Source organism: Clarias gariepinus, chromosome 25 (assembly GCF_024256425.1).
Source record: "Clarias gariepinus isolate MV-2021 ecotype Netherlands chromosome 25, CGAR_prim_01v2, whole genome shotgun sequence".
NCBI lineage: Eukaryota > Metazoa > Chordata > Actinopteri > Siluriformes > Clariidae > Clarias > Clarias gariepinus.
Window position 1 is genome coordinate 14,837,501 of NC_071124.1, and position 18,333 is coordinate 14,855,833.

At 37.9% G+C, this 18,333-nt stretch overlaps 1 protein-coding gene across 1 annotated transcript in view; it reads right to left on the bottom strand.

Annotated features, from left to right (window-relative positions):
* Positions 1-18,333, bottom strand: part of LOC128512981 (ephrin type-B receptor 1-B) — a 355,486-nt gene that overhangs the window by 65,221 nt on the left and 271,932 nt on the right. The window contains exon 6 of the mRNA XM_053486552.1: positions 17,825-17,949. Within this exon, the coding sequence (XP_053342527.1) occupies positions 17,825-17,949 (125 nt within the window). The remainder of the gene's footprint in view (positions 1-17,824; positions 17,950-18,333) is intronic.

Consider the following 18,333-nt stretch of genomic DNA (forward strand, 5'->3'; position numbering starts at 1 on the left):
TTCGTTTGTTTGTTCCTCAGAATTCTGACTTTAATCTCAAATACTGTAAATCCATCTAAGATTAAAGTCAGAATTCTAATAAAAAAATATATGCGTTTCAGTAAACCAATCTACGATGGATTAATAGCAGAGTAGAATGCTTCTTGCACTCCTGTTTCCCGAGAATCAATCCCACAACCATTCACTATTACTACTACAGATGACATATAGACACATTAACAAGAATTTCTCACATAAGCATTTATTACTTAATATGTTAAACACGTCTTTATCCTTTTTTAAATCTCCAATAGAATTATGGCAACAATGTGTAGTATTATGTTTTCCTCTAAGGATGTCACTATTGTTGATGCTATCATGTGACTGTCATATAATTTTCATGTTGAAGTGTGTTAACATTTTTTAGGCAGCCTCTATGTATCCATTACAAACACGATAAAGTTATAGCATTTGCACATAATTTTTGTGACAGATTTTGCATATCAAGCCTTTCATGTTAAGATTTTCTCTTATTGATGATTGACTTGTACGATTTTCTTCTGTGAAGGTACTTTTTTCTCCCCAGGAAATTTGTCTAACCGGTCATCTTGGGATACACTATGGGGTGAGGTAGCTGTCAAAAAAGGAGGGTGGGTACTAATAAACATTTGTGCATATTGGCCTAATTATATTATATTATATTATATTATATTATATTATATTATATTATATTATATTATATTATATTATAAAGTATAACTGGTCATCTTGCCATTTTATATTTTGGCATTATACACATGCACATTTCAATAAATTTACATGTGTTTCCACTGCACAGCAGTTCCCAGGGTGCACAGGAAAAAAAAAAAGTGGAACAGTGCCATGTTTAAATTTTTTTAATAAATTTTAATCGATTGCTATTTTTTATAATTGGTTGCTTGAAACGCACAGGAAATCAACTGATCACTGACTATATATTCAATGATCGTCCCATCAATAGTGACAATAACAGATGAATTCCTTTTAGAAGCAACATAATCATCTATTTCCTTTTTTTTGAAAGAGGAATTTGTGTAAAGAGAGCTTAGGTAAAGGACATTCAACATGATGGGCTAGAAAATCAGCTTTTTTTTTTTAAACGAACAGGAGGAGAGTGAGAAAAGCTGACATTAGATCTGAAAATGACATACGGTCCCAAAATGAGCCGGAGCCATTTTCATTACAGAGTATGCCCACTGTCCATGGAGCCTGCTGGGTTCAGTAATGGCTGAACTCAGCGGTAATCAGGAAGATTGGTCCATATGGGACATGACGCAGAAGATGTAGAGAGCTTAGCATTGGCTTTAAAGATCCATATAAAAGCATGAGACCTGCAAGGCATAACGTTTCAACTAATGCTTCACAGAGCGGTTGCGCAATAGGCAGAGGAACTTTTACTAAATAAAACAAAAATGTCATTTGGGAAAGGACGTGTTATAATAGCAGGGTAGCGGCAGTATGAGACACATGTCATGCTGTTTCCTGCTGCGTCCCTGGCAGCATTCGGTCTTACTGAGATACCTCAAGCTAAGTGTGCCCCTCTCCTGCTGTCAGTCAAATACGGATTAGCAAAACAACTCCCTTCATGGGAGGGCAGATAGCACCTGGCGAATAGTAGACTGAGCCAGGATGGACAGACAGGGGGCCTCGGCGTGCAATCTGGGAGCAGTGGGAGGGTGCAAACGTTGGTTTGGCTTCATCTCGGTAATAAAATAGAAGGCTCAAACTGCATTTCATTCATGCCTTAGAGAGCGACACACTGAATAACACACACTCATAGAGATATGCACATGGCAAAGCTGGCTGTCGCTTTGCTCCCTAGCGAGGTGTACGTGTGCCACTTCCCTCCACCTTTCATGCCAGCCCTATGCAGCATGGCATGACCACCTGGTCAAACAGAGGGCCAGGACTCGGGTTTACACATACACCACACAAAATGCAAAAGATTCTTTTCCTTTTTAACCTCGAATGTAGCGAAGTCTGCAGTTTCAAGGTAGGTAGTTCTATTAAATCAAGATCCATAGGGTTTGTTTCACTGCTTAGAAAGTGTAGAACAATGCCATGCTGAATTATATCCAGAGATCTGTAATACAACAGGTATAAATTCATATCTACAACAATTCATTTCCCCTTGGGCCAGTCATATCCTCTAGGAGCATTTATCTTTCTGTGGCGATATGATACACATCTTCATACGTGAAACATCAATTTAAAGTAGGTTATGATCAACAAAATACAGATTAGACCTGCTCCTACAGTATATCCCACAATACACTACACTGAGAATCGGTATTCCCTTATCAGTATTCCACTTTCGTTTTTAATCCTTTTCCTGAAGTCCTGCGATATTGGTCCCTTCATTTTAAAGTGTTCTTCTGAGAGCACTATAGATTCCAGTGACTGTTGTAGTAAAGATTTTTTTTTTTAGGAAGACACAGACCATGACTAAATGAGGCGCGCTTTCAGAGAAGGCATTATTTCAAGGATGGTTTCATTACGGTGCGCGTAAGGAAGGCGGAGATAAGGGTAGACCTCAAACTTCCTGTCACGTCAGCGCCGAACAGATAAGCCTTGTATGATCATTTAATTTAATAAGGGGATCAGGAGGGTTCGCTAAAATCGAGAGCGCTGCGTTAGATGCAGATTTTCACTTCTGATCTTCTTAGTTGTACTGGCATCACGCACTTACTTTTTACACTCTCATGCTCTTGGTTTAGAGAATCGTAAAGAAACACATAATGCAGAAATGCTGACCAGCATAGTGTGTGTGTGTATGTGTGTGCTCTGCTCCTCAGGACTTCAGTGTGATTAACCAGAGTTACAGTCACTGGTGTATTTTTATCGCTAACAAATTGAGACCCAACCGAGGGGGAAATAAACATGAGCTACTGGGAAAAACAAACAAGCACTAGAATGAAAGGGAGAAGGAAATCAGGTCAAAGAGTGGGGTGCCTACTGAATGATCACAGTTTGAGTACTCTCTGATGATTAATTATAGTGTGTATGTGAGATAGAGAGAAAGAGATTCATGAAATTGAGTAAAGCATATACTATCCCCTAGCATTAGTACCCGTCGTTTGCAGGTAAAGAGTTTGTTGAAATACCTAAAAGGTTAAACCTAAAAACACGCTGACCAGCATCCAGCACATAATTGCTCATAACCTCTCTTCTGCTCAACATTTTGATTGGATATAAGTGCAAAGGTTCAGTTTTCATAGTGAACATACCATTATTTTGGAGTAAGTAAGCCATTATGAGTCACGCTGTTGTGTGTATATTTAGGCTTGTAGATGTATTACCCATGCCCACCTGGAGGGAATAAGTGCTATATATATACGGATACACCACGCAAAATGCAGGAATTTTTTTTTTGCTAAAGGCTTACAACCTCGATCGTGGCAAAGTCTGCAGTTTCAGGGAAAGTAGTTATATCATATCAAGATCCATTGGGTTTCTTTCACTGCTCAGATAGTGTAGAACAATGCCATGCCGAATTATATCCATAGATCTGTAATACAACAGGGATTAATTTATAGAAGTAGATTAAAGGTTAGAATCTAGCACATAACTGCTCATAACCTCGCTCTGAATTTAATTTCATTTAGGCGCAAATGTTCAGTTTTCATAGTGTACGTACCATTATTTTGGAGTAACCCATCATAATTCATGCTGGTATGTGTGTATATTGAGGATTGTGATGTATTGCCGTCGTTTCTGTGTGTTCCGCGTACTCTGTGTATACATGGTTAACTATGGTATTGATTGGCTCTGTTCAGCATCAAGTATAGCCACGCCCACCTCAAGGGACGTAATCTGGCAAAAAAAAAATTCATAACTTCCTCTTTACTCAGCATTTTGAGTTTATTCGGCACAGGTATAACTTGAGGCAACGACCAAAGGACTGGCGAGGTTTCATCAGATTCTGTTCAGAATATTGTGTTCAGTCAATACACAGATATGCAGTGAAATGCTTATACGACCTCCCGTGACCTTAAAAATAAAAATATTATTAATAAGAAATAAATATGGAATAAAATAAAAAATTAAATATAGAAAATAACTTAGGAAAGAAAAATGTATCTATAGAAGATAAGACAAAATATAATATATAAGAAAAATATAAGAAAACCTAGCTGTACAAGTACACAAGATAAAGAAAAACCTAGCTGTACAAATATGGGGGGAGAAAAATTCTGGTACAAATATAAAAAATATAGAAAATTTAGCAAGGAGATGAAGTGGGATTTAAATAGAAACGTGCAAATATGCATGAAAGTGCCTTATGTGAAAGTCTTATGTGCAACGAGCAAAACAAATGGAATAGAAATGTGTAAATGTGCATTTATGTGCAGGTGTGCTGTGTCTATAAGTGTCTATAAATATCTAGAATAAGTGCAAAAAGACAAATGTCCATAAGTGTGTAATGTGCAAAAATGAATGATTTTAAGTTTTATTATAGCCAGATTCCCTGACGAGAGATGTCTATATTTAGTGTTTTATTTTTATTAATTTTTTATTTTTTATTTTTTTTAAACCATAACCCATAATTATTAAAAAGTCTAAAGCCTAGCAATTTCACCTAATTTAACCTTGGCAAACGCACCTTTAAATCAATATTTTACAAGTACAGTAAAAGTACTTTTATTTATTTCACACCCAATTAGCAAACTCATCATTCTACTTTAACTTTTTTTTTTTTTTAATAGATCATCCAACTGTAAATAAAGCAGTACCTGCTGGAAAACAAAAGTAGCACGCGATTTCCAGTCTGCATGAAGCTTTGTAGGTTCACGGTTTTATGACCTCTCTCTACACGCAGTCCTCCTCATGGGTCAGTGCGTTCTGCAAAGTACTTTCATGTATTTTGTCAAGCTCTCACGCTTACCCTCTCCCCCTTTCCCTCTCTTTCACCTCTGATTAATAGAACAGCTTTCTTTATTGACCTGGACTAGCCCATGGAGAACCTCTGAGCAACAGAAGGTAGAATATCATGTTCCGTAAGAGCTGCTGTGTTTCCACACTCATAACTGCTTACTGCACAATTAGGGAGAATTAGAGTGTGTAATGCTCCTTGGAACTGATTTGTAGGTAATAAATTCAGTGGACCATATACATCAGTACTGTGACTAATGAGCGGTGAAAGAGGGGATGGATCTGTAATCATACACTTACACAAACACACGAAAGCACACAAATGTTGTAGGTTCACTGTGGTTAAAGCTTCATAAACACATAGTAAAGATTCGGTCGCTGCCTTTTTTACTGCTTTTTGAAAATAAGCGTTAAGCCTTGGAAGACGTTTTGCAGACATGCTTCAGGTCTTTTCACATCAATGGAGGTAATTCACTGCAAATCAATATACACATTTTTCCTGACTGATCAACTTGGAACAAATCATATGCATTCATATTTATCAGATCTCATCCTAATTGAACCTATGAGAGAAATTGTAGTGATGTATTAGACAGCCTTCTCCACCTCCAGTTTCTAAATACAGACAAAGCAAATATCTTTTAAAAGAGCCTGTGCAGTTATTGTGTGAAGATTAGTTCAATTAATGACATTAATGACATCATCGAGCCTGTTCTAGCAGCTCGTGGCGGGCTGAAATACTTCACTTATACACTTTATATTGTTTTTTTTTTTTTTATCTTGCATCATTTTCAATTGTTCTATATACTACAGTACAGTAAAAAAAAAGGCTCGAGCCACCCCTCTTTTCTTCTTTTTTTTTTTTTTTTTTTTAAAGAGGCAGCCTTCATTGTATTTGTTTAATTTAGTTTTGTTGAATGCTACTCCAGGCTTCCTGAAGGACATTTTTTGGCTTCCACAGGGAGCTACGAATTATTCAAGCAAAAAAAAAAAATAAATAAAATAAAATCATCTAACTTAAGGCATGAACCAGTGAGAAACAAATGCAGATGATGACAGATGATCAGGCTGGTGATTGGTATAATGGTGATGCTCATTGCTGAGAGTTTAGGACCGGATGAGAGGGGAAATAAGGTTGCTGCTGAGGTTCTTACATAAACAACAGCATTAAATAATGACATCATACAGTAGTTGTGATTCAAATCCTTGTATCACTGGCCTTAGATTATGTCCAAGTCCTTTCAAATGATCTAATACTGTAGAAATTATACTGTATTGTCTTCCCGGTATCGTCTTCACAGAACCCAGTATGGCCACAAGTATGTGGACACCTTACCATCACAGTCATATTGTGTGTGGTGCTGGGCCAAACTGTTTCCACTGACTTTGACGTGCATAAATCATGACTTTTTTTCATGTAAATGTGGAACAATTTGTGCACTTAAAGTGGAACACCATTACCAGAAATAAAATGCTTATTGTACGAGGTGGTATCAAAAAATTTAAAGACTAGTTTTGTAACATGCCAACAGATGGCAGCACAAGAGACTAGGAGGTACTGTACATTTATTGGGAGAACCGACCTTCATAAGTCAGTGTGCCAAAAAACATTGTCCTGGTTACATCGGAAGCCGTGCAACTGCTGCTATTCTGACTATGTATGCTACAACGTCTGCGATTTCATCATGGACAGCCAGTTAAGCCACAGAGGCGTTTAACGTTTACATTTAACGTTAGTCATTTGTGGTGTTTTGAGTGACACGTGTGCTTCAAGAGTTTAAGAACATCATTAGAAGACCTTTAACCAGTTCATCCCCTGAAAAGTGTCACAACTATTCACTAACTTGTACATTATGATCTTTGGAGAACTTACAAACCTATCCTACTCGTCAGATAATAATAAAGTATTAATAGGTAAGTAATAAGTAATCAACTTAAATGCCTGACATCATTAATGCACTTGTGGCTGATTAGAGGATTTGTCAAAGCCACACTTCAAAATCTAGTGTAAAGCCTTACCATAAGAGTGGGGATGATTATTACAGCAAAAGGGGCAAACAACTCCATGTCAATGCAGATGACCTTGAAATGGGGACATATGGGTGTAACGGTTAGGCGCTTTGGTTTGAATTACAAGGGGCACCAGCTGCTGTTAAAGAAAATTAATTAACACTTTCACTTTTAAAAGTGAACAAAGGCTTATGAGACTTAGGGTTGAACAGGTCACGGGCAACTATCCTCATCAACAACCAGACGTTTGAACTTGTCCTTTCCTCCCAAGTGCCTGTAAACACATAAGTCATTCTAAACAAGTCGACATGCGTTGCTTTTTGCCTCTTGAGAGCGAATTTGCTTGTTAATCAGCTTTCACGCTGAACATGGTAATCAAGGATGTAATTAAAAAAATGAAAAAAAAAAAAAAGCTAAATAAACAAAACAATAATGACTCAAGCATAAGTGCAGAGTGAAATGTAAACAAAGCCATGACTGATATCTGGGTAGTAATTTCTGGAGTGTAAAAAATGCTAGAAGAAAACATTTCAACCTCAAGCATTTATTTTCTAAAGCTTCCGCACTACACACACACACACATATCTTAAACAATATCAAAATGCTCATATACTTACATATACATTACAGCTTTGAAAAATAGCTGGTGTTGGGATATAAGATGGATGTTAGTTCAAAGCTGAAATTACAGATTTGAATCAAATACACATTCTACAAAAAAAAAAAAAAAAAAAAAAAGCGCTTAGGCTCAGCGTATGCAGCAAACTTTCAAACTTGCATCTCTGTGACTTTTTTTTTTAATGATGCACTTTGAAGGTCATGCAGTCTTTGGAAATGTGAAAATTACGTTCATTTGTTTTAAGCTACTGCTTCGTGGTCATGACGGATCCGGAGCGTAACCCCCGGCTCAGGATTAAACGGCGAACCCCCGGAGCTGTGACATATCATAATGAATGTCGGGCTTTCAAAATGTCTGGGATGCGCCACACATCATCAAAACAGAAAAGAATGTACGCACTTTGTGCACATGACAGCGGGCAAAGTGTTTAAAAGGTTTAAATGACCTGATAATGAGAAATTTAGTCAACAGAACAGAACTGATAGAATTAATCAGCGATTATTTCCTCGCTGATGTCAGAGCAAACAGAGATCAGTGGAGTGAAGAGACGGTGATGAGGGTCGGGTTTAAATGCCACAAGCGACTTTCACCTCAGCTGACAAGACGGAGACTGTTGTGGATGATGCTAATAATCAGAAAGAGAACTCATTTAAATTGCAAATGTCATTCTTAAAAACTCTGGTTTTACTTTTTATCCCCCACACGTACCTTGGGTTATACAGACCATCCACAGACGCGTAACTACGGTGACGTCAATCACAACAGTCAACAGAGGATGTACCATTTCCCAGTAATAGGCTGTTGTGTATTTTCGTTGTTAAGAGTGACAGAATTGCAGTATTTTACTTAACACAAATGTCAGGGTGGCTGTCAAATAAGGTAAGTGACCTGGAGAGTGCTCACAAACAAAGGTACATAAAGAATCATGGGAAGACCGGTCTGAAACAAGATTTAAACTTAATGTTTCCTGGGTGGTTCAGGGATGCAGATGAAACTCTGAGCTACCAAATTTCACACCACATTTAATTTGTATCATTACATGCTAAACAGCGATTCTCAACATTTTAAAGCACACACGATCCTTGAAGCCTACCAGTATTAAGTTGTTGAGTCAGCTGGGTGACATGCCTGTTTTGCCATTTAGACAACAACTACCTCATCATGGCAAAGAAAAGAAAGGCTAACACGTCTTGCCAAACATTATGTTTGATATGATTACCTCTGATTATGTACAAATGCGTAATTTCTCCTAGGTTACTAACTGTTAGGTTGCCGCTGTTGGGCCTCTTGAGCGAGGCCCTTAACCCTGTCTGCTCCAGGGGTGCCATAAAAATAGCTGACCCCTGCCTACTAACAAAAAGTTGAGATATGCGTAGAATAAAAATTTTCACTGTGCAAAAATGTATTGTATTGTATTGTTAGCGTTAGCATTAGCTAATTCAGTGCTTCTGTTTCGAATAAGACGATGCTATGGAATATACTCTGCTTTACGCATCATAAAACAATGTGCAGGTAATGTTCACTAATATTGACATTTCAAGCCTTCTAATTAATACCTAAGGGGTTAATTCCCAAATAGCATAAAATAGAAACCTAGTGCGCTACTTTATGCACAGTATGTAAGGGTGTTGAATCCCTTGTTTGACAATGTCCCACAGTGATATTGAAATACAACGTTTAAATGCTCTTTTTGTCTCTTTTTTTTTTATTATGGAGAAAAGCAAAATTTTAAAATGCTTGAACTTAACTTCTGTTTAAGATGCATGCAAAACCGAGATAATATCCAACATGTATTCTTCCAATGAGTAATATGTCAAAAATGTATGAAGTAAAGGCTTTATGCATTGCAAAGTTATTCATGTCTGAGAAGTATGAAATGCATTGTATTTATTCCTAGACATATTTCATTTTTTATGTGAAATTTTATGCTTGTCATTTGATTTCACCCTCAGGGTGGCTTTAAATCTAACAACTGAAGATCCAACACCACTTGACTTTTCCCTTAGGGGTCATCTGAAGTCAGTAGTCCATCAGAATCAGCCCAGAACAATCATTACAACAAAGAAGGAAATGATCTCTGCCTACAGTAAAATCATAATAAAAATCATCACTCATTTACTCATCATCTATACCACTTTATCCTGGGTCGGGGCGAGCCTTAGGACATGAAGCAGGGGACACAGAGATGGGGAATGCCGATCCATCGCAGGGCACACACACACTCACACACTACGGGCAATTTGGGAAAGTTAAAAGCACAGGGACAACATCCGAACTCCATGCACACAGACCCGGGGCGGGAATCAAACCACCGCAATCGTGCTAACCACTAAGTAACCATGCCACCATGTTTTTAAACAAAATAGAGAAATAACTAAGTAAATAAAGAATTAAAAGAGGTGATACAAATTTTTACACGACTGTAAGTTAAACGATGAAGAGTATGCTGTATACATACATACATACACTACTCCAAAGCATCCTATTCTCTTCATGCTGTACAAATATTCACGCAGATATTAAAAATGCACCGTAACCGAATAAATTATTGCCAGAAAGTATTTAGCTCCTTTAGTATCACTCACTTTTCTCATGTCTTACAGAAGCAGCTGTTCAGTGATATTTGCTCGTCTGTATTTGTTTGAGAAGTGCTCGTCTATTTGCCAAAAGGACCCACAGAACACAAATAAGGAGATGATTACTCTTCATGCATATTTATGGGTAAATAAGTGCTTCCACTCGTGGCGTTTGCATTGCGTTAATCCATTGTCGAGAGGGATCTTCATCCCACGCTTTCTGATTAAACTCATTTTCATATCCGGACTCATTTTTGGATGCCGCATAATCATCAGACAATAACAGCTCTGTGCAAAATTGGATGAGTGTGATTGCCTTCAGTGGGATGAAACTATCAGGCAAGGAGTTTTAATATTCATTTATGTTGTGTGCGACGCTAGTGTGAATTTAAATTTTGGATACAAATAGATATCAACAGTGTGTAGTTTTTATTTTTTATAAAAAAATTTTAATCTATATATCTATATATCTACAGTATCTATCTATCTATCTATCTATCTATCTATATATATATATATATATATATATATATATATGTACAGCACATACGGTCAATTGATGTTTTATTTGTCTAAGAAAGAAGATACTTTCATGCATAATCTACAGTACTGTGCAAAAATCATGCACAGTACATTTCTTCATATTCAATTAAATGATATAGCCCAAGGAAACGGGAATAAAAGTTTAACTGCAACTAACTGCAAACTGTGACTAAGGATACATACAGTAAACACCCAGTTTTTGAGTTCAACTGAAACTTCAGCAGAAACCTCATTTCCCCTCTCGTCTGTCATCATGCATCTGTTAATCATTAGTTCGTGCCTTGAGTTAAATGTCTTTTTTATTTAGTCTGGCTTTTTGAAAGCGAAATATTAACAAATGAGTGGTGGCTAAAGACTTTTGCACAGTACTGTATGTTGAGTGCCTACACTCTTTTATATACAGAGTCAGCCAAAAAGATTTTATCTGAAGTAACACTTCAGGAAAAGAAAAACTTACATAGATATTTTAATACTTAGGCAGGCGCATCTGTGACCAAGACAGCAAGTCTTTGTAATGTATCAAGAACCTCTGTGGACTTATCAGAGAACAATAAATGACCAATGAAATCCAATGATTTTCGCTGTTGGCACCATTGAAACCGACGTTAGGCATATATATATATGATAAGTATATGATAATATTATATAGTTGTAACTGTTTTTTTTTTTTTTTCCAGTTATATATGTAACTGTTTTTCTTTCCCTAAAGTGTATATAAATTTTTTTTGGCTGACTCTGTATAGTGATGTTTGTGCCTTTACATTTAGGCATTTGGCCGACGCTCTTATCCAGAGCGACTTACATTTTTATCTCATTACACATCTGAGCAGTTGAGGGTTAAGGGCCTTGCTCAAGGGCCCAACAGTGGCAACTTGGTGGTTGAGGGGTTTGAACCTGGGATCTTCCGAACCGTAGTCCAATGCCTTAACCACTGAGCTACCCCTGCCATGTTAAACTTATCCAAACTGTGTAGAAAGTTATCTCCCTCTTTCTCTCTCTCTCTCTCTTTCTCTCTGTTGCATGCTAGGAGTTGGTGAGTGAGAAGTACACTGCACTTCATGTCAGTTAGGTTTCTTAAGGAATCCTCTTTGGACATTTCCTTCAGAATCACACATGAAGGAAACAAAAATCCCACAGTATATGCAGTGTGCAGGCACTGAAAACATACAATGCTTCGAATATGAAGACATACAGTAAGACATAAAAGGGTCATTTGTTCACACAAACATGTGCGAAAGCACAACCGAGTGGTACAGTATGGGTGTCTGAGAGAAGAGGGTAGTGCAGCGGTGGGGAAAAATACTAGACAGTCCGAAGTTAATGCAGGGGGCTACTGCTCAACCTGCTGCGGCTACTGAGTGTGTTGTGCTGCGAGCAGTGCTGGGATTAGTGTGACAGAAAAGAAGGCAGGACAAAGCAGTGATCCGCAGTGATGCACATGTAAAAGGCTGTGTCAAATTCCAAGCTCTAAGACTGGAGGATGGTGTACTATACTGTACGTAGCTGAGAATGGTGATGGAACAGGAACAAAGAGCTGGAACCGTATTAGTGGAGAGTAAGTACAAATGTAGCAACAAAGAATGATGATGTGAAAATAGGAGCCCATGGGTTCAATGGCAGAAAATATCGCTGGGGAGAGTGATGACAGTCAGATAAATGGCAGTGAAATAATAGGAAATCAGCACAGCTAAGGAAAACATAGATATAGTCCCAGATAATGCTGTAGAAAATAAGGGTTGTGAGAAAAATTGGACAGAACACTGGAAGTTTTATGGAGGAAGCTAGAAGTGTTGGACGGTGAATGTGGTACTGTATGAAGTTAGTGGATGTGGATATGGAATATGGGGAAGATGCTACACAGGACATTGAAGGTAGTGAGTATAATGATGTGGAGACAGAGAACAACACTGCTACTGTAAAGAGAAAGAAATTCATGACTACCTCGATGAATATATTAATGAAATTAATAATTTTTTAGAGAAACCATGGAGTTCTGCCTTTTTTATACTGTACCTTGGTGCAAATTAGAAACAAAAAGAGATTTTTTTCTGCAAAAAAGGCACAAAACAAAGCACTTAAAAAAAAAGAAAGACTCCTAGGACAAAAAGAGATAAATAAAAAATGGTTAAGTTACATCAGAGTCTTTTCTTTCCTAATAAAGCCGTTCTCATCTGTCCTTCTTTCCTCTTGTATCTGCTTTTCATGGATAAGTTATGAACAGGCATTTTAAACATTTATAGGGTAAGGAATAAAAACAACTAAACACAAAATTATTGTTGTTGCCTTTTTACACAAAGAAGTGCAGAGTGTTGGACTGTGGACCAGGAGGTCCCTTGTTTGAGCCCTAATGCCACTAGGTCGCCAGTGTTGGACCCTTGAGCAAGGTCCCTCGCCCCCAAGTTCTTAGACACAATCGGTGTCGAGCTGGCAACGTAGACGTAGAAACGTAGACGGAACCATCAATCAATTTTTACACAAAACACAAAGAAATTGTGACACAATGGAGGAGGTTGTGAGAAGACCAACTAGTTCTCAGTCATAGGTCTAATTTCAGTGCTGGATAACAATATTAGTTTTAATAGGACTTTAAGCAACTATAAGGGCATAGAGTTAGAGCAAGGCTGTGGTTTAATGGTACAAGTTGAAATCATTGAAATGTTTTATTCATGAATTTTTATGCCTATACGAGCACAGGAAGTAAGTGAGTGAAAATGTTTTATAACAGAAAGAATGCAGTCGCACAACATAACAGTAACCACATTGTAGTCATGGGTGGAGACTGGAAATGCACTGATTTAACAATTGACAGAAACGAGGAAGAACCATGCAAACGGTGCATACCATGCATCCATGAAAGAAAAGAAGCCAGGGAACCTATGTGTAAAAAACAGTACATATGGATAAAAACAAATGACACACGGATGAGTGTTGCAAAATGAAATAGCTTTTATATTACAAAAACTGACAAAATAGAAAGAGATTATTTATCCCAGCGGCCTTTCAGACCACCACATGGTCATGATAGATTTCATGTTGTCTAACAACGCAAAGCCCGGAACTTCCTCGCGTTTAAACTGCTCCAGGATCAATATTTCAGTTTTAAATTCACAATATTTTGGAAGGAATGGAGGAAAGGGAAAGGGGAGTTCACATCCTTAAGCACACGGTGGGAGGTTGGAAAAGCACAAATTAAAATGTTTTGTCAGCAATACACAGCACACACAAATGCAATAATAAAAAGTACTGTCAAGGAACTGGAGAGGGAGATAAGAAGTCTGGAAGATAAAATACTAAAAATGATGGAAGAAAGAGAAATCTTTAGAAAAGGAGGCACACATCTCCTATCTTCATGAGCAGGCCAAGGGAGACCTCGTCAGAGCACAAATTCAAAGACATTGATGCCTCGACCTCCTACTTCTTTGGTCTGGAACAGAAAATTAGATCTTACAATCTGATGCTGTACTTAGAGTTCTGATGGTACCACATTCACATCACCAGCGGAAATTAGAAAATAATTGCAATAAATTTCTACGAAGACCTGTATCATGGGGATGCTACTGACTCACGAGGCAGAGAGAAGCTAAGGAAGGAGCTGCCAAAGCTGACAGAATGACAAGTGGAAGACATCAGACATGGACATTGGACCTCAAGGACCACCTACTGTGGTACAGCAGCTATTCACTGGACGAGCAAAGGGACAGAGGGACAAAGATGACCTCCCAGCTGAATTTTACAAACAATTCTGAGAAATAATGGGAGCAGACTTGCATGAGGTTTTTACCTGGTCTATAAACAATGGTAAATTGCCCACCAGTTGCACATGGGCTGTTTTATCTTGGCTTACAAAAAAAGGTGACTTGGGTGTTTTAAGAAAACTGGAGACCTGTGCATGAAAGAGACACGGGCCTCCAGTTGAAATAAATAAAAAAAAGGAAAAAAAAAACGGACTATAAAATACTTTCAAAGTTTTTGTCAAGCAGGCTGAAGAAACACATATATACACCAATGCAGTACATGCAAGTCAGACTTACTGTGTACCTGGAAACACAATAATGGGCAACGTGTTTATTGTACGAGACGTACAAAATAATTTTTTATGACCTGGGATTTTAATCTATAGATTAAGAAAATGCCTTCTATAGGTTAAGCTTTTATTATCAGATGCTTCCATAAGCCTTTAGGTTGGGAAGGGCTATCCTTTTAAAATCAAGCGGGAAAGGATGTCCACAGTCAGGGCAATTGTACAGTCTAGCTATTGAACCTTTTTTTTATGTAAATCAAGAAAAACATGCATGGATTATCAGAATGTGAACTAACAGAGAAAGTGGAAGTATTATCCCATGCAGACAATGTAATGGTTTTTATTACCAAGCAGGAGGACATTCATGCTCTCACATGGAATTGGCGGTTTTTCGAGCCCTGTCATTTGCACAAGTGATCTGGGGTGCACAAGTGAACAGACAAGTACAAAGACTGCTCTACAGTGAAGGTCTAGTCTGGACTCACACAGACTCAAACTTGATACATACTGTATCAAGAACAACTTAGTTTACCAGTCAGTTTTAAAAGCATGGTTCTCTCTTTTAAGGGTAAACAGAAAAGGAAACCAGCCATGCTAGTTTGTGAATCAGGAGCCCCTAATCAGCAACCCAGCAGGAATCTCTATGGCGAAGAGTTTTTGTCTTGAAGTCCAGAAGTCCACCACTACACTACTCTACAAGAAAAGACAAGAATCCAGTCTCATCAGCGACTGCAGAGGATTCAGAGAAAGGCCATCTTAGTGCCTATAGGGAGGCAGAAGAATGGTAAGCTGGAGGGCATTGGCAACCACCACCCCCCCTTTCATTGTTGCAGTGGCTGAGCACCCAGAAGAGGATTAAAAACTACTATTCTTCACGACACCTCAACTGGGAGAATTTAAAAATGCTACTAAGAAAGCTGTGTATGCAGTAAGTGTGAAGGTCACCCATCAGAATTCTCTGGCTGGTGCAAAGGAGTTGGTCAGATCTGCTGGCACTGAGCTCCTTCCCACGAGGCAGCAGGAGGGCCCTGTATAAACCCCTGTGGAAAAGCGCACAGCTGATCTGCAGTGGAGGATTGTGCCACAATCAGACACAAACAAACACATAGATGCGCATAATGACTCCACATTACACAGCTACAACATGGGAGGGAGGAATCTATGGGAGGGAGGGAACACTAGACCACCTCCTTTTTTAAGATTAGGGCTAATATGTAGCACTCTGAGAAAATAAATAGCAAGGCCAAATCTCCAAAGAGAACTTTTACATCCTTGGCCTGAAATAATACGCTGCACAAAAAGAAAAGATGTGTATATATATATATTTTTTATATCTAGCTACCTGGCTCAGACAAAATGGCTCATGGCTCAGAGAAACAAAATGAAAAGCAGTGGCACACTGAACCAAGAACTGATGTTGAAAATCATTTAAAAGGCCAGATTCTGGATTGAATTTGTTCATACTTAAAAGACACACAGGCTTCTGTTAGGTTTGGGGACATGACATTTTATGACTTCTTACAGTAAAACTGAACTGAAACATTTTTAATCATGACTTGGTTGTACATTTATCTCCCTTTTTTATATGATTAACTTTTTATTTTTAACTGTATGTTTACTTTAAATTTACTCATGTCTAAGGTCAAAAAGAATATGTAAAATAATTATTTATAACATTTATTAAACAAGACTCGTCATCAATGATAAAAATAGACATTTAAAAAGACATTTAAAAGTCAAAATCCCTCTATCTGGTACAGTATACTCTTAAATCATTTCAATGTCAGAGTGTCTCCCTTGTTTACTTCGGATGCTGTGAGCAGTCATGTTGATTTGATGTCATTCGCTGGAGAGTGTAATAGTTGAAAAGTTCACAAATTCTCTACTTACCATTTGGTCCAAATTGTGCTTGGTCCAAAGGACACATTTTTGGATGTCCTCATAGAGGGGAAAAAGTCCAAACTATTTCCAACTTTATGTGAAAACTTAACAATGCTGTTTCACTGTATGTACAAATTATGCCACCCTAGTTTCCAATAAAAAGTGTTCCACTGCTCTCACTCAATCCCAGTCTTTACCACTTTATCCTGTATACAGAGACATGAGGGACCTGGAGCCTATCCCCAGAGACTTAGGGCACAAGGTGGGGTACACCCTGCCAATCCATTGCAGGGCACACACATACACACTCATTCATACACTATGGGCAATTTGGAAACACCTAATAACCTATTCTGCATGTTTTCGGACTGTCAGAGGAAACCTGGAGGAAACCCACCAAGCACGGGGAGAACATGCATACTCGGGGATCGAACCTGGGCCCTGGAGGTGCAAGTCGCCCAATGTTCCACCAAAATACTAAAAAATAAATAAATAAAGCCAAGGCCTAAATAAACAAACATAAAATACCATGAGAAGATATTTACCTATGCCCTTAAGACTCAAGAAAGTGGGTGGAAAAGACAGACAGCTATTTAGGTCCAATGCTAAAACAAATATTTAAAACATTTTATTAGTCATATACCATGATGAAAATATCAAAGTGGTTCGCTTGGGTATCACCTAACCCACATCTCATGTTGACTCATCTGTGCCAAAAAGATAACAAGAATATGTCTATCACATTCAGCCAACACCACGATCTTATGTCTAATTTCACGCTCGTTTTTTGATTATGAAAACAGGCCTCTTAATCCGAAGTATCAGATGTCCATTTAGAGGAATGCAGACAGAACAAAGAACAGTCTCCTTTCTCTCTCTCTCTCTCTCTCTCTCTCTCTCTCTTTCTATATATATATATATATATATATATATATATATATGTATATATATATATGTATATATATATATATATGTATATATATATATATATTTTTTTTTTTTCCTCTCTCTCTCTCTCTCTCTCCCTGACACACACACACACACACACACACACACACACACAGTTCTCAGATGTCCTATGCAACAACAAGCCAAAGTGAAATCTCTTTTCATCAATTTCAAAGTAGTAAAATAATTGTACTAAAACTCAATCCAACATGTTTCAATTTAATTTAAAGCAATCGATCCACACTTTTAAGAAAATATGACTGCAGAATGTAGGGCCTTATAAAATGTGATGTGCTTGAACACACACTCATAAACACACACACACAAACCCCTTACCTTCTCATAGTATCGCAGTTCATAGTCCAAGATGATGCCATTGGGTTGCTCTGGCTGGGGCCATGACAGCGTGATGCTTCTCATGGTAGAGCTGACCTGGTGCATGATGGGAACTGTGGAGGGAGCTGAGGGAGACAAGGGGGGGGGGGGGGGGAGAGATCGAGAATGGGTTAAAAAAAAGATTCCAGAAAAAAAAACACCTGTGCTGTGTAAACTCAATTGCTATACAGATTTGACCTCTTCTAAAGGACAACAGAACACACACACACACACACACACACACACACACACACACTGGAGAAGGATATTAAACCATTCGTAGCATCTTTAAAAATTAAATGAATAAAAAGAAAATACTGTGTATGCGCGGATTTACCAGTGTACCAGTAAAAAAAAAAAAGATATATGAAAATAATATATTCCCCAAAATATGATTCATTGTGAAACAAAATAGATATTTATTTTTATAAAGCATAACCAAGCCACTGCTGATCTCCCATTACAGCTGA